At 37.2% G+C, this 23,196-nt stretch overlaps 2 protein-coding genes across 2 annotated transcripts; one reads left to right on the forward strand and one right to left on the reverse strand.

Moving 5' to 3' along the window:
- Window positions 1-858: 858 nt before the first annotated feature.
- Window positions 859-11,671, forward strand: LOC145223203 (uncharacterized). Its single transcript, XM_080089579.1, has 5 exons — window positions 859-1,003; window positions 4,483-7,553; window positions 8,118-8,406; window positions 8,863-9,052; window positions 9,509-11,671. The coding sequence occupies exons 1-5, from the start codon at window positions 896-898 to the stop codon at window positions 10,822-10,824; spliced, it is 4,974 nt and encodes a 1,657-aa protein (XP_079945705.1). The 5' UTR covers window positions 859-895; the 3' UTR covers window positions 10,825-11,671.
- A 157-nt stretch (window positions 11,672-11,828) lies between these two features.
- Window positions 11,829-22,899, reverse strand: LOC145223204 (uncharacterized). Its single transcript, XM_080089580.1, has 20 exons — window positions 22,777-22,899; window positions 22,405-22,534; window positions 21,430-21,503; window positions 21,092-21,180; window positions 20,295-20,458; window positions 19,701-19,788; window positions 19,387-19,523; window positions 18,936-19,020; window positions 18,417-18,531; window positions 17,429-17,573; window positions 17,115-17,185; window positions 16,691-16,784; window positions 16,233-16,394; window positions 15,440-15,590; window positions 14,761-14,910; window positions 14,282-14,349; window positions 13,999-14,192; window positions 13,047-13,238; window positions 12,484-12,607; window positions 11,829-12,412 (listed from the first exon to the last, which is right to left on the reverse strand). Exons 1-20 carry the CDS (start codon window positions 22,801-22,803, stop codon window positions 12,327-12,329), a joined length of 2,346 nt encoding a protein of 781 aa, XP_079945706.1. The 5' UTR covers window positions 22,804-22,899; the 3' UTR covers window positions 11,829-12,326.
- Between the last annotated feature and the right edge of the window lie 297 nt (window positions 22,900-23,196).

Consider the following 23,196-nt stretch of genomic DNA (forward strand, 5'->3'; position numbering starts at 1 on the left):
TTTCTTTTTGTTGTCTTAGTATTATTGCTTAGTCTTTTGATGTTGTCTTTCGTGTTTTTTGTTTACCTATCTACAAAGACCGTTGTTTTCTGTAAAACTGCATCTGGGGCACGTTTTCAACTATGTCAGCCAAAAACACATTGGCCAACTTTCAGGGGTAACATCACACTGAAAATAAGATAAATAAACCAAGATTTGTCGCACTGGAAAAAAGGGTTGGTGTGTTGTTGCGCAGAAAAACAAGAATGGACACAAAATTGTCATTGCCAGAGTGTTATTTTATTCTTCATTTGATGTTATTAATTGTTATTAAAGTTCCACTTGTCTATGGAACCAGGATAGACAAGAGGAGTGTTATGGCTATTTTTTGGTATTTAAATGAAACACTTGCGGTCTCTTAAAACTACTTAGCGGACATTATCGTAAACATGAACATTATTAAGTTGTGGGAAATAATAGTGTATGGCTCTGATGAGTGTATGTTTTTACCATCAGGGTGACCGAAAAAATCTTGGTTGCATTGTGTTAAATAACACTCTGCCCTCTTAACCTACTGGGACATAGCAAGCCACCTAACATTTTTGTAGCATTCAAAATCATAGTCAATGCTAACACAATGTGTTTAATGTGATAAAACATTTCTGTCAAAATGTAGGTTGTTTCAATTGTAAAAATATACTAAAAGTTGCACTTAAAAAATAACCGCCTATTGTGTATTTTTGTGATGTACTTCTGATCATAATTTTGTAAATGTGATATCATATATATATATATATATATATATATATATATATATATATATATATATAGTTATTTTTTGAGCTGCATTTGAAATCAAACTCTTTATTCTCCAGGAAAGTTTAGTGTAGGTATGTCATAACATTGAGTTGAAACAATGTGTGACATTTGTGTGGCAATTGCCAAACAGCTTTTCCACCCTGAACTGAAGTATGCAGATGTCATTGCAAGCTTCAGGAATTTGTCAAATGAAAAAAGGGAAGAGGTGGGTTTGACTTTGACTTGACCACTAGTTTAAATATACCTAGTTAACTCTTTATGTTGTAAACCACTTTTGCACACAATCAGAGCTATTATCTTAAATGGTTTGTGTTCTATTGATTTTAAGCAGTTTTGTTTTTACTCAAACACATTTACAAGTGTTTTGAAGCAACCTGTTTACTGTTTTTTTGTACTGTTTACTGTTTTTTTGTACATTAACTGATATATGGCTTTGAAAAACATTTTTCGTTTGAAGCAACCAGTCTAGCTAACACATTTATTGTTAGCTTTTGTCTCAGTTGTTAGGTTTGTACCTGGTCAATTGTACCCAACAATTTAGTAGTAACAATAAAATCTCACTTCTTTTTGCCTAGTAAAGAGATTACCAAATCATGTTTGGTACAGCAGTCTGTCGTTTATGGCTTAACAGAACATATTGTACTCTGAACGCATTAACTCGTGCAGAGTTTCCTTTTCTTGAACAAACTTTGTTTCTGTGCCTTAGTATATGGGATGTACTTTTAGATAATTAAAAAATAAACTCAAGTACAAATGCGAAGTTTTGCAGAATGTATACTGCTGCTGGCTCCATAATGTTTCCAAACAAAACATCGATGATGTGTTTATATTAACCAAAATATTTGATACAAGTTATATGCCATTTATTTAATATTTCCTAATTTATGATATATATTTCGGGAATTGCATTTATCCCAGCTACCCCAGCATTTTATGTGTCAGAAACGTTAGTTTGGTACAGAGACAGCACCCATAGCAATAAATGTTGTTGTGATTTAACTTCGTTGATGTCAGTTAAGCTGTGGCAATTATAGTTAGTCCAAAACGACAGTCCGTTTTTGGTCATTGACCTAAAAAGTGTGTAATGTGTATGATGTATACGGGAAAAGATGCCATCGGAAATTACTATTTTCCTGTTGCGTTAGCCATCTTCCTGTGTTCACACGCACGCAAATCACGTTTGGTGCACATATGTGCGCAGTGAAGCTTTCCTAAAGAATGTATTTTCTTCCCAAAATAACCTACGCACGGCGTTATTGAAATTAGTGCGCCGAAAAGCATTTCCAAACAATTTTGTAGCGAGTTTTAAAATAGTTATTAATAATCACGGATTGCGCAAAAAGGAAAGTTTCTGAATCCAATTATTTTCCCCTACTCGTGTCTGATAATTATTTGCTGCGGTAAATAATAAAATTATGTGACGAATCTGTCTTGTCATTGAAAAAGTTCTTACAGGGCATGTCGTTACCGTGCTATTAATCACCTGAGTGATTTCCCACAGAAAGGTTATGAGCAACGGAGCAAGTACTTACCGCTTAGCGACCTATAAAGACCGCTTTTAAAACATGATGAAAGATAAACCATATTCAACACCGCCTTACCGACACGTTTTCCACGGGAAGTATTACTAACATCACAAAGTATTTGCTGTCGCTTGTCATTCGATATAAAGTTGTAATATTGATTACAAGATGTTCATGCTGCTCTACTTATATTTTCGCCTATATCTCCTGTACCCCTAGGGCCATCTTGTATATTAAGATCAGAATGTCGGTATTTTAATTCTTTACAGATGTGACACATCAGGGCAGAAATTGGTAATTATTTGACGCTCTCACAACTATCGAGGTTAATTCCGTGACCCATTAACATGTTCTCATTAACTAACTTTTAAACCGCGGTACTGTGTTTAAAGAACAACACAAATGTCCTACAAAAAAAAAACTTTCTTGCAGATGCTGTTAAAATTTAAACAACCATTGATATGGCGACATAGTCATTACATGATTTTTGTTAGTGTTCAGCCTATATATTATCGTTTTTTCACACGACCAATACCTAAATAAAAGTGCGGACGAATTTGGCATGTTTTCCACGTCGGGTATGAACTAAACGCTAAAACTTGCATTTGTGAGCTGCAGCGTGTAAAACTCTTGGTTTGACAATTGTTAAAAAAACATATTGAGGCAATATGATCTGTACTTTTGAATCCCAAATATTCAAAAAAAGTTGAATCCCACCAAAAAATTAAGTGGCTTGGGGTAATTAATTGAACACCCCTCGATGGTCTTTTGCAGCCTGATAGATTTTTGCAATTATAGGAATGTCAGGATCGTTTATTGTATGGTCTTGTCTTAATTGTTAATGGTCCTGTCTTGTATTCACATTAGAAGCATATTAACTAATTCTATTAGGTAGTGCAACATTTTAATTTGGGCATTCTTTGCATGGAAGCGGTGTAAAGTGAAATAATTTGCATCACTTTTATGTTTGTGCACTGCAAGTTGTTGAGAGCTCCAAGGCAAATTACCCATCCCGAACCGGTTTTGCGCGACACCTAAACATTTTCTTTGACACGCCCTATGGCTGTTATCTTACACATTTAGTACGTTAATTGTTCTGAATCAGCATTTTTTTGGTGGCTATTACAGAAAATAACACAGGTTGTAAACTGTAAACTCCGGTTAGGGTTTTTAAGTTTATCTAATTTACGGATTGTGTCGGGTTCGAATAGTTCTCAACCGGTGCGCGCCTTCGGATTCAGTTCGGGTTCGACTTCTGGGTTTAGCTACGCAGTTTGGTATTTCGTTATCGGGAGGAAAGCGACTAAGGCGACGCAAATTGGTTACGTGAATGCATTTATACAACTATTGAGCAACTGTGAAACAGTTATTATTTTTTTTTTTGGACATACGTTTTAAAAATTTTGTCTTTTGACATATCAGTGTTGTAGGAGCGCATTTTAATCTAACGCAATGAAACGATTTTACGCATCTTGGCACCATCGTCCATAAAAAAGGTTATCTTACAAACAAAAAAAGACCAGATTTGCCGTTGTTTTTGTATTTCTCGATAGTTTGAGTCTATATAGACAAATTAACATAGGTTTTGTAATCTGCGGGATGATTATATAAGCCACAAAATGCAAACAGATTACACAGGCGACTCCGGCTGACAGGAAGTTGTTATATAGGCGTTTTGTTCCGGATAAACTTTACCACGGTATACGACATTGGTTTAAACACTGGCCTCTTGTTTTTATAACGTCAAAATTTGCGCTTTGTTTTCGAGATGCTTGAAAAAAGCTTGAGATTTACTTTTAGTTAGTATTTGCGGCAAATAAATGCCAACACAAACACACAAAAATGTCAAATTTGTTTTTACATGACGCCAATATTACTTATGCCGAAACGTCTGAAACCTAATTCTTCAAATCAGGATTAAGGGACCTAATTTTCCGTAGATTTATCTTTGTAAAATCACCTTCCTGTTAAAAGTAAAATGAATACAATATCATTGAACTATTTGATTTTGGTACAAGACTATTTGAAAGGTTATGAATTCATATATGAATGTAATTTCAGCAGAAAAATCGGTATATCGAAAAATAAAAATAAAAAATTGACCAAACTAAGATAATACAAAAAGCAAAATGTAAGGTGTGCCTATATTTTGTTTTTGCAGATCTCCTCCAAACATGGATCGTTCGTTGATTGGATCACATCCACTTGTAACCAGTTGGACAACAAAGACGCAGTTGATTTTACGTATCTCGTTCACAAGGTCATCAGGGAAAAGATCAGTTTGGGACTAACAGCTATTGGGACATTAAAAATTTCTGAAATTCAATGCAGCTTGATGCATACCACTGGTTTTGTTTCCGAAAGTTTGCTTAAAAGGGTTTTGAATGAGTTTCCCGAGTTTAAAATCGCACGCGAGGGTCATGACGAGGTTGTCAAGCTTAAAAGCGAATCCTCGCCCTCGAAGAAAATCTCTATTTCACTCCCGGACTTAAAAACGTGTTCTCCATCAAATAAAGCAAGCCAAATTAAGGCATTGTTTCGCAATCACCCAGATGTTGTTGCGTGCTTAGGTAAACATGTTACATGGGACGTCGTCAACAAGTCGTACCTCTTTTGGAAAGGACACTGCGGGAATTCCAGCACAAACTTTACAGATTGGCTGACAAGTATGGCAAATTCTCATTCACCGCGTCTTTATCCCGAGTACATCAAGGCTTTACGTCTGTGCTTTTTAAAACAATGCATGAACTTTATCCAAGCCAAGTCGCGTACAGTTAGGGAGATTAGAGACAACTTAACTATATCTAAAGCTGACCTTACCTCTGACAGCTTCATATACGAAGCTTGTAAAGATTCTGACTTGATGACTGTTACAATACCAAGTAATTCAATGCTGTTGTGCAAATACGTTGTAAGCATTGTAGGCAAAGATACTGCGGTATCCGAACCTCTGACAAAAAGCTCAGTTTCTACGACAAAATCCTCTGGTACAGTTGCAGTTTCGACGCCTCGCGGGGAATCGTCTGATAATAATCGATTTCCATTTTTCATCTCTGCAACTTTTCTGAGAAAGATTATTCCACTGCTTTCTTGCAAAGTTCTGTGCACGTCTCTTATTAGCACTTACCAATCTCTTGTAAATGAAGACGCGCACGTTGTTGATAGCTGGTTGTCTCGGTACGGGTGCTTTCTTGAATTTTTGCTACAATTCTGTAAGTACCATAAAAAGGCAATCAACTTAGAGATGTACAACGATGCTTTGGTGAACCAATTGAAAATCATAATCTGCCAGAAGTTGTATGCAGTTGAATCTCACACCTTACCATGGTCAGAACTAATCGAAAATCTTGCACCAAAAGGCTTCGCGGATTCAAAGTTTATTTACAAAACAGTGCAGGCCAATGCCTCTCGTTTTGCCGTTGTTAATTCCAATGTTATTCTAATCGATGATAGAAAGGCCCAACAACAACTAAAAGATAACGAAATGTTCACAAGTCTTCTTAAGCACCCGCCGTTGCAGAAGTTGTGCAACGTTGACATTGAGTTCCGTGATTTTTTTGATACTTACCATACGTTATCAGTGAAAGAGAAGGAGTTTCTGGCCTCAAACAACTTTAGTTTTGTGTTTCTAGTGAAGGAGGTCTTCAAATTGCACCATCCAGATCAGTACTACTTTTACCGCAAACACCTAAACACTTTAATATTTGGTCAGCTGCTTGACTTAGTTCAATCTCGACACAAGATCCACATTACTCAGGCACAGCAGATTATCACACTGGGCAATTTTGATTTAATTAGCTGCCAAGAACTTCTCGCATCAATGCGAATAATGCCTTCCAAAATCCGAGTAGTTGAGGACGAATTGTTCTTGTCTGATCTGGGGCCATCAAACCAGAGCGGCAGTAGCATGGAAGCAGTACCGATGGACCATCTTGCACAAGCTGTCCGAGGTATTTTTATGAGTCAGAACACCATAGATGGGCGAATTGCTGGGTTGTTACAACTTGACAATACAATGCAAGAACACCTAAGAGATTTTGTTATCTTAAGGTATGGCACTCTCTGCCAATTTATCAGCTGCATTTGCGAAGACCGTGGAATTTTTCGTGCCAGTGTTGAGCATAAGGTTGCTGAGTATCTGAACGGAAGGAGCATGTTTCTTGAGGAGCTTTTGAGGCATCTTTTTGGCTTGAGGCCTTCTTTTATGAGCGAACGGGACCTCTTAGAAATGCTCAGTCCGGTCAAGTTCGTGGCCTTAAACCACGCGAATGGAACGTTGGTTTCAGAAGTACGAAGTGCTGTACACGGAAAAGTGAGATACTTTGATGAAAGTGAAAAAATGATTGTTGAAACAGTTCTGTCTCTCTTTACTCGCCAGTCTATTACTCTTTCCTTTGACTACACGTACAACAGAATCTGCAGCTCTAAGCATTTTACCAGGGTTCAACGGTTGTTCCTTTTTGGAAAACCCGAGGGAGAACTGGACAACCACTTAAGTGAAGTTTATTTTCGTCGCTTTTTGCTCATTTTCCCGACTATGTTTAGAATACTGGAAAGTGATGAAGTAGTGATCGGTGGTCGGTCTTTATCGCGTCGTTCTAGGTCAAGAAGCAACAGCGTTGGACCATTAGAAAGGTCACCACAAAAAGGCTGTGAATCTGAGCGCGAGAGTGGAGAAGTGACCGAAGAAGAGGACAATGAAAAATCGCCTTCCAAGCGCCACAGTAAAAAGCGAACCAACGCCAAGAAAGATGAAATCAAGGCAAAGAGACGCAGAATTAAGTTTAAGTCTCGCCGAGAGATTCGCAGAAATAAAGAAAGGTCTGCGAATGAGTCCGAATCAGGAGCATTACACGATACCATTATGTCTTTGCCAAATAATCTTGTTCAAGACGTGACTATGGGTCGTTTGCTTGCCTCCGAAAACAACCAAATGCGTTTAAACACATTAATCGATTGTTTGATGTCAAGTCTCCTGAATGAAACACAAAGAGTGCAGATTACAGAACAAGATTATTTGAGATCGGTTTTTCAAAAGAAAGTTCTCGAATGTTTGTCCACCGCGGAACAAGTTCAATTATTGGATTCGGGAGATGAAGCTACAAAGACGGTAAGACTTGTTTTAAAGCAGCAGGCAAAGATGGACGTTGTACAAGATTCAAGTGTGGCCATTTATCGTCACGTCTCCAGCTTGACCGGAGTTACAAGCAAGGAGCTGGCCGTATTTATCAAGTGAGTTAGTAGGCCTAGTAGCCTGCGTAGAGTTAAAAACTAAATCATCCCCTGGCTAAAAAAATATGCTACAATAAAAAGTTCAAACTTAATGCACGCTAGAAAGAATGCGTTTGGTGGCGCACAACATGCTGGTTAAATACACAAAAGAATTTTTTTTACAACCTTTACATGATGGGTTCCTAAGGTAACAAATAGGAATTGAATAGAGTTGACCCTGGTATTTCTTCGTCAGGCTCTAAACTAGAAGATGAGTCTAAAACAAATACCTCACTGTACACTGGCTAATTATTGTGTCGCGATATTAATTTTAAACAGTTAATGCTTCGAGAAAAAATAGAATGATTTTAATTGCAGTAGGACATTTTTTGCTCTCGAACACCAACACTATTTTACTTGGTCAATTTCTAACCTATTCGACATGCCTTGCTGTAATTACGTCAAACACTTCGGCATGCCATGCAGTAAAAACGTAAAAGAATTGTCCAATAGATCACTTTCCATTAGTATTGCATGTTTTAAATGAACCCACTTCATTCTTTTGCGAGTCACCTTTCTTTGCAGGGCGTTGTTATCGATTCAGGGCGCGGAGCTTGACCTTGACACTGTTGTAAATGTTTCGCGTCGAAAGTATGGCAAAAGAAGCGCGTTCCCGAATCTATCCGATGACGTCATAGCATGTCAAGTCATGGAATGTTTGAAAAAAAGTTCTGAAATATTTATCAATGCAATTGAGGCAACTTGCTCTCTCCGCGAAGAACAAGGGGATCCTAAGAATCAGTTTGGGCTGAACAATTGTTTGGAAAATGTTTGTGAAAAAGAGATTGCGGATTTTATCACAGGATGTCTTGACGTATGTATTAAGTTCTTGCTTTTTTAAGTTATCAAAATGACTTGCAATAGTATTTTGCAATATTTAAGATTGCAATAGTGTTTCTATAAAACAATTTGTTCATGTAGCAATGTAAACGCTAAATAGAATTTCGTTTTTAACTTCATACATTAAAATGTTTATCATTACGTTGAAACTGCTGTATTAGCTTGCATTTCATTTGCTAACTCGTCCTGTCCAATGAACTGCCACAAAGACAGTAAAATTTGTTGCATTATTGGCCCCTGACAGAAGACCTTACGCACATAGGAAACGAATTAATTTTGTTTTGTAAAATGCTTTTAAACAGGCCCCTTATCTTACCATTATAACATAGAAAATTTTGTTTGCTTACTACCTTACTTTTTAAACTTAAGCTTATTACCTTACTTGTAAGAAACCAAAGGGAATAAAGAACGACTGTTTCACTCTTTCCAGGAAAAATTGCACAATTCCGGAATTTCCTGGAAAAATTTGCTCGTTGAGGTTTCTAACTACTTTGAAACACGCCTTGGCTCCGTATCACCAACAACTTTGAAATTGATTGTGCAAAGTATTGTTCCTGGTATTGAAACAGTTGGGTTCACAGTTGCTGGAAAAGTAGCCAGACTACAGGAAAATGTTCCAGGTAATGAAAACTTTTTCCAACAAAATTTAGTTTATTATTTTGTTATGTGGTCAAATTAATAAAATTACGTGACAATAAGGGAAACCATTGAGAACAAGTTACTACAAAGAAAACAAACCACTGTCAGACGTTTGATGTTCTATGGGAGAAATTGGCTTGTTAATAAATAAAAGACCGCTATTAACCAAACAATAGCTTATATTTTCTCTACATATATACATATGTTGTAATGTTTGGATGGTATGAAACGCATATTAATATATAGCAGGAGTGTGCCATTTATTTTACATTTTCGAAGCTACACTACCGAACGTGCGTAGCTTTTTAAATAGAGGCCACAAAAAATAGTCTGTGTCGTAGGTTTGTATCTCAACCCAAGCAGACTTCAACTATTTTTTGTAACCGCGAAGTGAATTGATTTAGTTAGTCTATACATTTTATCCGCACTACATTTAGATCGGGACGGTACCTTGCCCTTGGATAAGAGTGAGAATGAACAAAAGCCCGAAGAGAAAGTGGAACAAGCAGTTGTAACTCAAACTGTTGAAACCGTGGAAGAATTATCGACCAGGCCAGAGGAGAGTGGCGTCATTCGACTGGATCCAAAAGACCAAAACGACACGCGACAACCTTCGGACGCGACACGCGACAAAACTGATTCTAGTTTCATGCCAAATGGTGAAATCGACATTTCAGATGTTATAACCAGTGTTAGGCAAAAAACAACCAACGATACTGCTGAAGCGCCCACGGAGAAATTGGTTTCTACAAACGCGGTAGAGGCTAAGTCCCCAGAACAACAACATGTAGTTTCATGCAGTCGAGAGGCAGTTCAAGATGTTAGGCGGGCCAAGCGAATTGAGCGCCATGAAAAAATCTTTGGGTTCTTGGTTGCGTATCTCTCATGCAAAAACTTCTGCTCAGAAACTGTGGATGTTTTAATGGCCGCCGGACGAGAGTTTTCCAATGAGCGATTCGCGCGCAGCCCTTTGGCAATGGAAGCGTACATACGCGAATTCGTGGCTTTCTCGGGGAATTTGTTTGCGTTTGGAAACCGCTGTGGAGACGTAGGTGTGTCGTGGATTTTCTACAGGCCCCACTGTGCACGAAATGCAATCACTAGCACGCCTAGTCTGCCTTTGCTTGAAATCATGCAAGACTTAGTGGAAGCTCTGCAGGTCCACCTGCTAACTAAACCAAATAGAAGAGACTCTCTCGCTAAACTGTGCAATATGGTTGTCCGCCGTTTTGCAGACAACCTAGCTGTTATACAAGAAACCGAGCGACTACCCATCTGTCGTACGTTGGTTCTTTTGGGTTGTATACGGAATTTAGATAAATTTATATTCTCAAAATCTGCAATGTCCATTGGCCTTCGTATGGAAACTTTGAGTAAGACTATTCAATCTCTTGTCACCCCGTTAACACCATTGTCCCCCGCGAGGCGTCCGTCTACAGAAGAGCTGGAGCAACCTTTACCAGTTCCCAGGCCAATACCGCTTCGTGCAAAGGCGAAAAGCAAAACAGTACAGCGCAACGAAGAAGCCATTAAACTGGTCGCCGAGATACTTCACAATAACGGACCCTGCACCAAAACCGAGCTACGCGATTTTTGGTCACGTGATGCTCCTGATGACTTACGCAAGGTTCTCGGTACCGGAGTATCTTTTCTCTTCGATTTACGCAAGTTCGAGCAATACTTTCCAACTTCAGAAGACGGTAAGGTGGAACTGAACGACATTGAGTTTCAGAGGTTTCTCTTGCAAATATGATGATGGTCAAGTTGTGATAGGTTGTCGTAAGGGATCATTACTTTAATGCCAGTGAAACATATACCATTTTAGTGCCATACCGTGACAAGTGATCTTGCTCAAAGTAAGTGTTAAACCTAAGGTACAAAAAACGTATGCTAAAATTGTTGCCAAGTTTGCAATAAATGTATCGTGCTTTTTTGTTATGTTGCCAAAATAGGTGTTGTATTTTGTTAATTGGTTGCCGAGAGTTTGCGTGCCAGCTAATTGGTTGCCGAGAGTTTGCGAGTTTGCGTGCCAACTACCCCGTATTATTGACTGCAAGTACAATTTTCTTACTTTTTAAACCATTTGACACCATATTTTCACCTTTGACTAGTTGAAAGTGTTTGAAAATCTGTTTGGTACTGACACCATTAATTGCAATGACTGAACGAAAGCGGCGTTTTTCTTGCCATTTTCGAACCACTTTCAGTTTTGGGTACATCTGTTGCAACCTATCTTATGTATTAGTATGCAAGACTTAATCCTTCGCTGTCCTATAGTTTCACCTTCAGGCTACGTGATTGTGTGATTGTCAAAGTATTTACACTGTTCTCGTAGGTTTGTCAATCTTGAGTGAGGATTTTTCAACGTTTTCGTGTTGTGCTTTTTAAAAAGACGATTTGGTTGTTGTTTATGAGTTCCATTTTCGTTTATTGGTTCTTGTGTTATTTCTTTTTTTTCTTTTTGTGTTTCTGTACTGCTATCACTTCATGCACAAATTCAAGACTGCTGAAACTTTTTAAACTATGTGCTGTTGCCTCCGTAGAAACACTTTTTGCTCCAACAGATTTGCACCCCAGAAATACACAAAGACTTTAGGATACCGTGTTGCACAAATGACTCAGTTGCCACATTTCTTACTATCTTCTTGTTTTCTTAAATGATGTAACTTTTAGTCTGTGTTATCAGAAATTTCTTTCAAAAGTTGTTCACTTTTCCGAAATAAACAATAACACTTATCTACAAACACAAGCAAATAATTCATTTTCTTGGTCTTTATTTGCTTAGTGCGACATTCAAGCTGCTCAACCAAAGGTATCATTTGCGCCACAACAGCCTATTACTGACGATGCGAGCGGTTATCTGGTTCCATTCATAGACAATTATTCTCTTATCTGCCTTGTGGGTTTCATGTCTTTAATAATGTTATTTTACGATCTGCTTTTGCTGTGAATTACGCTAGTCAGTCTTGAAATTATTTGAGTAAGTATCAGTTTAAAAATAAGTTATTACGGTGTATTCAGCTCACATGCCAAAATACCAACCCTACGCTAATGGCTAGCCATGCTTTACTTGGCGTTAAAAGCAAAAAATCTTGAAGGACGTTTTCTGCATTTGTTAAGCACATCACTTTGTTGTACAGTTAAGCTAATGGGGCCTTAATATGTGAATAAAACATGCACGTCAATAAGTATCGGGCATATAACAAAGGAAGGCATACGAAATAACGTAAGGCGTCTGTGAAAAGTAGCAACAGCTCAATATCTACTCGTAGCAAGGTACAAAGATATCAAGCTTGATATAACAGCCATTGACCATGACAAATTGAGCGAAGTGGCAGAACCTGAAAATTAAATTAGAATATAACTTATATAATGGCAAAACAATTAGGTCACAGCAATGTATTTGTCTTACCGATGCAGATTTTTTCCACGCTGACTTCAGTGTTGGTGTGTTTGCCAATATCACCTTTCTCTATGCTTCCACCCCACGCGTATAGGAAGTAAATGCATTCGGTTAAAGGCAGATCATTGTCATCCTGGTGGTAAATGTATTTTTTCTTGTAGTTTGAATAATCAAGAGTTAACTGAACCGTTATGTATTGAGAAACCACATTGAAATGGTTGTAAACGGCCATGACTTAAGTCAACAGTGTTAAAATAATCAACTTGACTTGAGTCATAAAATGGGACAATTTTAGTGCAAAAGACAATTTTAAACAATTATTCTTGTAATTGACATACCCTATCAAAACCATTTTCTATCAATTTTCTGCGTGGTTTGTGCTATTGCAATGCCTACTAAATTGATGCCTTGTGACGTTTTTTTGTAAAATTAATCGGATCTTAAATAGACTCATGTTTTAGCAAAAACTCGACTTGACACTGATATAATTTGACTCGTCTTGTGACTCGATAAGTACCCGTTGAGAAGTAAAATTGTTTACCCAACAAAAATACTTGGCATTATCCTCGTACCTTTGTGTCTCGAGCTCTGGAAAACGAAAACTTAAGCTTCCCATCAAGGTACCATCCTCTGGCATTGCGCAACGAGCTTTTACTGTTGTCGAGAGCGACACCTTCCGGCGTTTTCGTGACCAGCCAGCGATCAGTAAGCGTGAGTTTTCCGCTAGATGGCTCTATCCATCCAACCACAGCGTCCGATTGTTCCTGGTCAGATAATGCATTTGAATTTGCCATAGATTCAACAAATTTGAATTAGTGTTATTGGAAGTTTCACAGCAAACTTCCTTTGATTATTTTTGTTAAAACTTGATTGATCGACCGCAAGCAAAATGCTGTTGTAAAGGCAAGGTTTCGTTTATTCACGACTTTTTAAGGAGTATGTTTTGAGGTGCTATGTTGTAGCCTATAGTGTTTCTCTGCCTAGTGCAGTGGTTCTCAACTGGTGGTCCATGGACCACTAGTGGTCCATGATGACTTTTTGGGTGGTCCACAGGACGTCCACTAAGTTTGTTGATAAACTAGAGATTATTGCATATTACATGTTAAAAGAGTATCGAAATATTAGCTGTTAATAATTGTATCTCACTTCTTGAAAATCGCTTTTAAAGAATTATGTTTCAAGCCCAAATAGTAGTTTTGTATGTGTACTTTAATCTTGCTCAAAAATAAAATGGTCCATGATATTATTTTACTTGCGCGGTGGTCCATGGCCCGAAACGAGTTGAGAACCACTGGCCTAGTGCTTTGTCAGAGACTAGACATAACACAAAGTGTTTGTTTATATGCTTTCGCTATTGCTCGCGCTCATAGAATGAAACGGCGTGGTCAATACGGTCACGTGATATACTGTTAACATAGAGATCGTTTAATGCTAGTTGTAAACACTACATAGCCTAGTCCATATTTTGGGTATCACATTTGGCAATCAAAGCATAAAATTAACACTGGGTTCTACTAAGCCAACCATTTTTTTGTCCTCTGAAAATCCAATTCCAGCCCATTCCTCAGCTTCTACCCTGGCTTCGATGCTAAAGTGAATAAGATCGGTTGACTTTCGATATCTCCACGATGCCCTGAAATCACAGTCGCTTCCTGCACAATCTTTTGGATGCGAGAACGATCCTTTCTCTAACGTGTCTTCCTCGTTTTTCGGGTCATCTTTAACAGAAAAGAAAATTTGAGTGTTGCGGAGCTCTTATCACAGTTGTGTATAAAAATCGTCAGATTGTAAAACCTATTTCATTTACCAAACGCGTTGTAAGTTATGCTCCCTCTTTGTGATGGTTTTGTTCCGTGGTATTTCAGTTCGTGAACTCTGCAAAGCAAAAGTGAAAATCAAATTACAGCAAATTAGTTATACTGGATGTGTGGCCATTGACATGCTACAAAAGCATCTGTTTTGTAAGTGTAATTCATATGCAATGAAAACAAAATTTGCTATTCGCAAAGAGTAATGACTTTTTCGATTTTTCCTGATTTGCAAAGCATGCGTTTGATCTTACATTTGCAATTTTGTAATCATCTTAGTCACATATGCAATAACGAGTTCTGGAAACGAGACGTAAACGTGCTCTATTTCAAATTACGACATCTTCATGTTTACATTGTAAACTTACGACCTCTCTAAGCAGATAAGTGCCCTGTGCTTAAATAATTGATGATCTACGTTGCACGTAACCCATTTATCGTCTTTCTCTAACAAGTACGTGATATGAAACGCACACACCTGTAGTATCCATAGTCGGATGCCTCGCACTTTTCCAGCCCACTAAATGGTCGATGGAAAAACTTGGTCGGGGTCTGCCCTCTGGCCCATATCATTTTCATGGGTTGGTCTAATAGCGGTTGGTCACTTTTGTCTTTGGTGACAAGTTTCCTAAAAAGTGAAAAGGCGTATAGAATTTGACGGGCTTATCAGCAACACATGTGTCTTCTGCATGCTGATTCACCTAGGGCTGTTATCAAAGAAATAATGATTTGAATTTTTGACATAAATTTATCAAATAATATTTCACACAATTTCAAATAATCAAATATTTTTTTCCATGCAATAAACCTCGATGTAGGTGCAACATCAGATCATAAGAACATATAGAATAGCCACCAAAACATTAAATGGTCAGTATTTTACAAAAATACTGTTTCGATGATAAATTTTTCTGGTGAGTTTTGTTGAGGTTTCCTTTCGTATCAAACTTTTTTTAGTCATATGCACGATATTGCTACCTCCAGGACGAGTTTTACAAATTAACATACAGCAGTACATCTTGTTTTTCTTATCAAATGAAGTTAGTTCACAAAACCGTTTCATGGCGTGCAGTTTTAAAAAGTCAAATTTCTTTATTATGAAAATCCGCAAAAAGAGGCAAATTGCAAATGTATAATAGGTTTTATGTCGAACCTACCGTATGAATCGGAGATACATCATTCCATTTTCGCTCTTTGCAACGGCCGCAACCAAATCTTCGCTTCCTCCGTACCAAGCATCGTGATGAGGAGTTGATCTGTCACGTGTGTAACTGTCCAAAACCCGATGTAGTTTGCCTTTAGCTGTAGCTGGAACCAAATAACAGATAAGGAGTGTCAATACAGTACTTGTAGGGTCACTACCTTGCAACAAGCAATATTCGATACATACACAAGAGGATATTTATCATAGCGATCAGATGTTAGTAGATATATGCTTCTGTGGTGTAAGATGAACATTAATTCACCACTGGGATCAGCCCTGAAGTGTCAATGCAGACCAGCAACCACGCCACACTAATATATAAAATACAGTACGCCAGGCCCATTAAAGGCACCTTGAATGAGAGCAGTACGCCTTGAATGGACCTGGCGTTATGTGCTTCTATCGTGGGTTCGAACGCACCGCAGGCCAGATTTTTTCAACCTACGCATTGCATCACGAATATGCTTGGAAGGCCACAATGTTTTAGTGTAACGTTGTTGCACGTAATGACTCAGATTGGTTTTAAATTAAAGGGATTTGGCATGCCAGACTGTTGATACTTGCTAATATCGTTGACCTATGTATGCTAGAATGTTTCAAAAAGGAAAATTTGTTTCAATTATGGATGACTCGAATATTTCACTTAGAAAAAAAATCTATGTCAGTTTTACCGCAATCATCTGTTTTATACACTTGTTATGAAGCATTTTGTTTATATTGCACAAATGTTTTGGTACGCAGCTTACCAAAAATGATATCCATGCAGTCCATAGCATGTAAAACGTCATCGCCGTCCTCTTTTGGTTTTGCATCCGGTTCAGGCTCTGGACTTGGAGCAGTTTTGTCGTCATCGGCTTTGTCTTCATCCGTGTCTTTGTCTTCTTTTTCATTATTGTCATCACCTGAATCTAACCAGAGAACGAATGATTTGTTTTAATATTAGGTTCGAGTGGTGAGTTCTGTTACAGGTATTAAGGACTTTTGTGGAAATACTACATAAAACCTTAGTAAATTAATAAAAAGTTTTCTTTAACTTGAATCATATTTCCGGATTCTACCTTTTCTGTTGAATTCACAAAAGTTATTATTGGGTTGCATTTTTTGTAAATACCGTTAGAGTATAGAGTCACAGAGGTTACGCAAAATTTTGGAAGTTTTACAATGTACGCTCTTCTTCATTTATGCTTATAGAATCTTTTAATACCGTTGGCCATTGGGCTGTAATCGAAGCTCTTTCTAGCCCACTCTCCTGCCGCTGTGGTGTTGCCCATTTTGCATAGTTTTTCAATTTCGTTAATCTGTATGAATAAATTCATTAATGGTTGGCCTGGTTATGACAGTGTTGAAAAAATGTTGTTCCGGGTACATGTTGCATCATGATCTTTTTATGTCTAGTTAAATCTCTCCCCCAAACAATTAATTATCATTTGAAATAGGCTTTAAAATCTGGATATTTAAATAAAAGGGTAACTACACTCAGTCCCGATAAACAACGTACTTTTTAATTAAACTAAGTGTGCTTATTACTATTAGACACATAGATATAACAATCGGTTTTACTGTGTAAAATACTACTTTGGTGGTATGGATTTTATAAAGTTCCAAACATATTGAATTTATTTCATCACCTTATTGTCTTGTTTGTCAACAACTGCTCGTTTTCTTCTATTTGTCCGCCGCCGGCGTCTCCGCTTTTCTTCTGAAGACGATAATATAGAACAAATATAGAAATATAAGGCTATCCAATGACGCACGCTATTTACAGTGAGAAACAAACGCTAAAGCACCGAACAGTTGACCTTTAAAACCTTAAGCCGCTCTAGCTTTAAAAGTGTCTTTTACATTTGGCAACTTGCTTTGTGGACAACAACTATTTTAAAGGTTTTAATTCGCATCAACAAAATCCAGTCCAAGTAAAGTATTTCACAATCCAACTATCTGCCTTCATCAGTGTTTTCTGTTTGTTCTTCTTCTTCACTTTTCTCTTCTTCTTCCTCATAAACCTCATCATTATCTTCCTCTTCTGCAGAATTATCGGGATTGTTTGCGTCTGGGTCGGATTTTGGGAGAAATGAAGTTGGAAATTTCTTGATAAAAAAGCATTAGCAAAAATTGTTACCAGATATGTAGTAAATCTCTTCCCATTAATTAAAATCTCTTTTCAAGTAAAGCAACTGCGACGATTTTTTTCATATTGTTTTTAGATATTGATGATGCTTAAAGAAGCGAAATGCACTTGTTTTTGTAAAACACGTAAAACACAGCGGCCGATTTAGTGGTTTTCACGCTGAATTTTCTTGTTACCAGATATATATATTACACTACAATTACAAGATATATTACACTACAATTTGAAATTGGAAGTAAACTAAAGTCACATATTGAATTTGTCATGCCCCACTCGCTCCCATGGGCGCCGGAACGTAGGGGCAAGAGGGGGCACTTGACCCCCCTTGGAATGTCAGTGTACCTCAATTTAACATATTTTGCAGCAAACCTAATTAAAGTGGCAGCGCGGGGATCTGTGACATCGTTTAATGCTTTAACTTTCAGGCAACTCAATTGTGAAGTACACGATTTATGCCTTCATATGTAACAAATTCTTGATGCGGTAAAGTATGAGCCAAAATTTGCCCTCTCTTGCAAAATTTTCTGCCGGTGCCCATGCTCGCTCCAGTAACAAACAAAAAACGCAGACAATAGCATTTAAATTTATCCTTTGAATACATCATACCATCCAACTGTTATACCAACGCCATTATAAAAAAACGATATGAGACAAAAACCCTATGTATGTATTTTCAACTGGGTTTTATGACTTTAAACTGTTTTTATTTGGCAATGTTTTTTTACGGGATTCGAACCCAGGAGCACGAATCCCGATCAGGTTTTTTATGCCTGTATAATTTGGCCAAGTTGAGGGCCTTTACCTTGCAATGTTCATCCACATCACTGGGTCTCCACCCGATCGCGCACCAAGTGTCGGTTTTTGCCCTCACTGCAATTTCGATTTCTTCTTTGTCTTTTAATATTCTCCAGAAAAGACTTCAAAGAAATGTAATGCTTTGCAGACAATAAGGATTTAAGAGTTTTCCTAATTTGCCAAGTTTGTGTTCAAGAAGCCAGTTTACATTTTTGTGTAGGTTTAAAGGAAACTTTTTAACAACCCATAAGCTGTTTTAGAGTAGCCTGAAATTAATGCGTGAACCCGAAAGTACAAATCCGAAGTTCGGCCCAAACACCTTTTTCAAAAAAATATGCGATTTAGACGCATAAAAGTGTAAAATGGTGGCACAAAAAAGTATATTGCGGCACAAGTCTGGTCAACTGTGATGTCAAACCCGAATTATGTCGTTTTTTTACTTAGGCCTAAATCGATCGCGACCCGAGAAACTCGGCCCCACTTACAACTCCTCGCTGTTTTTTTTTTTTTATTTACAAACTTTTACCTGAACTCTGGATTTTCGTAAAGCTTAATTTTGCGGAACTTCTTTTCTTCTGACTTTTTTAACTTAGCATTCGTAAGTTTTGAATCTGTCAAACAGAATATAATTACTTCACACCTTCTAAGAGTTTTTTTTAATTGTAACACAAATACCTTGGCATCACAAAGAAATGATTAGAATTTTTATTAGTGTTATATATGAGTGTTAAAAGTAACAAGAAAAGTCAATAAAGAGTAGTTAATGAGGCCGAACCCAAAACTACAAGCCTGGAACCCAATATTTTTCAATAAATAAAGCCCAGATCAGGACCTAAATGTAAGATTTACCACGGTGGAAATACGAAATAAATGTGACTTAATACTGTTAGGTCAGGCCCGAATTAAACCCCGTTTTAAGCCCGAAGCCAACCTAAAAAGTCCGACCAAACCTACAATTTTACATGTAACTAACTTACATTTGTCGCACTTTCGTCCTGCCCAACCCGGCTCGCAGAAACATACTTTCTTAGGATGAAACGTAGATCCGATATCAACGCATTGCCCATGGGCGCTGCAATCTGAATTGGTGTCGCATTCATTTTCATACTCACACCTTAAAACATAGGTCGAACATAAAAAGGTAAAACATCGCTTAACAAAGCCCAAATGTAAATCGTTAATATTAAAAACAATCATTCGCAAAGATACTATGTTGTTTTGCACTAAATGAGCAAAAACTACTTTTTAAAAATTCGCACGGTGTTTTACAACAAGCATAAAGTTAGCAAACCTTTCTCCCTCAAACTTTGATGGACAAGAGCAAACCCCGCTTGTACATGTTCCGCCGTTTATGCACTTTCCTTCGAAACACTCCTCTTCTGAAAACAGATTTAAATATATTTTAATTAAAACCTGTTGGATAATATTAGGTATGTATTTTTTTGCCAAGACAATACGAGAAAACTTCAATTCTGAAGCCCGGTCGTTTGAATCATTTTTTTGCCTTGACGTAAATTTTAATTTATCGTTTTTCACGATGTAAAAAAAGTTGTGTTGGGAGATTTGTAATCGTAGTGCATTGGATGTAATTTAAATGTCGTGAACGCCAAATTCAGATGATAAAATTTTGCAAAATTTGCCTTGCAATTTATTTTCAAATTTTCTAATTGTTTTCAGACTTTCATGGAGACTTAACCACGTTAGCACAGAATCTACCAATACCTCACAAAACATACCAGTGACTTTTGCTAACAGATAGATATTGTTTTGGCATCTATGATGCATTAATATGCGTTTTGTGGAGCAGCTGTTAAAACCAAATAGACTTCCCTCGTAACCCTGGTTTATGGTCAAAACGACCATTATAAAAACATTTTGACGTTACCTGTTTCTGTTACGACAGTGACGTCAGCACACGACCAGAAGTGGTAATCGTCATCACTTTTACCATTATCTTGTGCTGCCCATTCTTTTGCTTGTCGGAGTATTCTCAGCACACAATGGTCGCAAGTAATGTTTGAGTCAATGTTGACTGTATGTGATAGTTTCCTGTGAAGGGGCATTTTCCATCGTTAGGAAAAAAACTTTTGCTGTGTATTCTTGGTAGAGCATTGTATAAACCAGTGCTCTTCAACCGGTGTGCACGGGATGCACCAAAATATGCATGGGGTGCACCAGTACTAAAAGGTATACAAGGGTGCATCACAAACTTTTTAATAAACCATTAATATTTGACGTTCAGAATATTAGAAAAAATATGTAGGTTTCAACTGATGTATAAATGAACCTCTGTATTTTTTTTTAAATGTTGATCTCTAAGAATTTTTGTTTCGGTATAATTGACATGATGATATAAGGGTTCATCAAACCTCAAAAGAGCACTGGTATAAACAACCTAACAGTGGTTATAGTTGATTATGTTAACGGTGAAACATTTAGCACAAAAAAACAAAAAACAAAAAAAATTGTCTGAAAAAAATTCAGGCAAATTGACAGATCCAATGCTGAATACATGACAATTTAAAATTGTCATGTAAAACTCGAAAGAAGTTTTGGTTGTATGTGAACACCTTTTTAGAAACTAACAGTTAGAACTCGTTCTTTTCGAAGATCTATTTTAGGCATACAAAAATTGCAGCACCAGAAAACATAATTTGCAAAACAGGATATTTGCCAACATACGTGGAGTCATTTTGATAAACGAAGTTAGCATCTGTCAGTTCCGTCAGTAGGTCTCCGTCCAATTTAATCAACTGAATTTTCACACCACCCTGTAAAACATTTTTATACTGTTTATGAATTCGAGAGCAACAGCCTTTGCTTAATGACAGCCGTAAAAGTATAGCGATTGTAAAATGTTAGGTTGATTCTCAGTATGAATTCCACGTCTCGCAAACAACATAAGAAAACTTCACTCGATGTGAAAACTTTTATAGACATAACATTCGGGTCTCTAGTTATGTATAATGCCTTGTGATAAATACAAACCCAACGACAAATCACTTTCGCTGTTTTTTTACCTGGTTTGGATAAGCTACATGCCATGTAACGGTAAAATCAATCCCAGCTACCAATGTTGTCATAACGCTCTTGTCTGGAAAACAGAAAATACTTTTGTTACACGTGGTGCTTTTATCATCGCTAAAATGGCTATTGGATCATCATAGGTAGTAAAGTGTGCTAAGTAGCCTATAAGCTTAACGTCTCGCAGTCTCAAAATTCAGTTTGTAAAAAAATGCACAACTTATCATGTATGGTGTTCTTGTTAGGTCTATCACATATTTGAATTGTTTTCAGGTTTGGGCTTTGGTCTACTAACTTAAGATGCGTGAAGCACCTCTTCACGAAAACAAAGCTTTGATTACATACGCGCAATACAAATCATATCCCAAAAGGCTTTGTCGAAGACATTTTAAACACTAGAACATCACCAATTCCAAATATCCACGACTTGGTTTACCGTTTTAGCTAAACATTCCCAGTTTGAAAACAATAAAAAAAAACATTTTTTGTAGACAGTGAGTCACCGACTATTGACAAGTTTGAATAGCTGACATAGAGTAATTAACACTAAACCGCTTAAGCATGGAAAGCGTTATTGCCGTCCATGGTTTATTCATAACTGACACGTGCGTAAATTATCACAACATCGTCGCGCTGTTTGAAAATGTCTTTTTCGGTTTCGCAAATGCCATGCTAATGGGCAAAGCTAATAGATTTTGAGGAAAACAAAGTGTCTTAGAAACATTACATTGGCCAGTCTATAGGGTTTATTGGTAATTTTTATAATATACATAAAATGTCATGGAAATGTTAATATTGCTAAAATATGCAACGTATTTTCACAACTTTTAGTTACTTTGAAATATTAAAGACACATTCAAGCATTTTTGTTAGTGCAGACTATTTCTTGGTTCAAATATTCGTGGCACATATCGAAGCAAAATCTTTTGTCACTGTTAAACTAGTATTTATTTCTTTTAAACCGTTAATACCTGAATCAAATTGCACACCACAGGGTGGGTTTGAATTTCTGTTGTCCATGTAGTCGAACGCCATTGGTCGAGCCCGGGGAAAGGTCAAAACCACGTGACTTTTCACAAGATTGTAGGCAAGCATTGAAGTCTTGTAAACGAGAAAAATAGTAAATAGTTTAATTGTCTTACACAGTTAAAGAGCAAATGGAACCACATGGCAAAGAGATTTAAAGCTATGAATAATGTCCCAAATTGTAGATAAATTTTCGTTTTTTTGCAGAAAAGTATTCCTATGGCAAGGAAATAATAATTCAAAGCTTCACTATAGTTAAATGTTAAATGTCATGTAAATATAGAACGTTAAAAACTTGTTGTCTTTAATGTACTTACCATCAGGAATATTGTATGTAGCTTCATGTTTGCGATCCGGGCATAAGCACACCCGCAGAGCTTTTATCTATTAATCTAATTCAAGGAAATCCTTTGGATCAAAACACTATTTTTACTCACAAATGGGCTAAAAGTATACAGTTACGTCAAAAAAGAAACTTTCTAAATCGCGGGTCATTATTTTAGTTACACGATTAAGTATCGTGGGAGATGTTTTTTAGATGTTTATATTTTTACTAAGAGTTGTAAGTGAGGCCGGATTTCGAACTTTGGGCTTCAGTTTGAATAATACAAACCTTATTCGGCTCTGATTCACATCTGGCCTCTTTGAAATCGCAAATTCACAAATTTTTGGGGCTTTTTCTGGCTTTAAAAAAAAATAAAACTAGGTATTAGGCTTCTACTTTCGGTTCGGGCCCC

This window comes from Phallusia mammillata, chromosome 4 (assembly GCF_965637545.1).
Source record: "Phallusia mammillata chromosome 4, kaPhaMamm4.hap1.1, whole genome shotgun sequence".
Lineage (NCBI taxonomy): Eukaryota > Metazoa > Chordata > Ascidiacea > Phlebobranchia > Ascidiidae > Phallusia > Phallusia mammillata.

What these genes read in the sequence shown, in the direction of transcription:
- LOC145223203 (XM_080089579.1), top strand. Translation starts at nt 896, where the DNA reads ATGTGTGACATTTGTGTGGCAATTGCCAAACAGCTTTTCCACCCTGAA. An exon ending in CAAATGAAAAAAGGGAAGAG is followed by an intron (nt 1,004 to 4,482) that starts GTGGGTTTGACT and finishes TTGTTTTTGCAG; the next exon opens with ATCTCCTCCAAACATGGATC. An exon ending in GAGCTGGCCGTATTTATCAA is followed by an intron (nt 7,554 to 8,117) that starts GTGAGTTAGTAG and finishes CTTTCTTTGCAG; the next exon opens with GGCGTTGTTATCGATTCAGG.
- LOC145223204 (XM_080089580.1), bottom strand. Translation starts at nt 22,803, where the DNA reads ATGAAGCTACATACAATATTCCTGATG. An exon ending in TACGAAAATCCAGAGTTCAG is followed by an intron (nt 18,532 to 18,935) that starts GTAAAAGTTTGT and finishes ATTTCTTTGAAG; the next exon opens with TCTTTTCTGGAGAATATTAA. An exon ending in CATAACTTACAACGCGTTTG is followed by an intron (nt 14,193 to 14,281) that starts GTAAATGAAATA and finishes TTTCTGTTAAAG; the next exon opens with ATGACCCGAAAAACGAGGAA.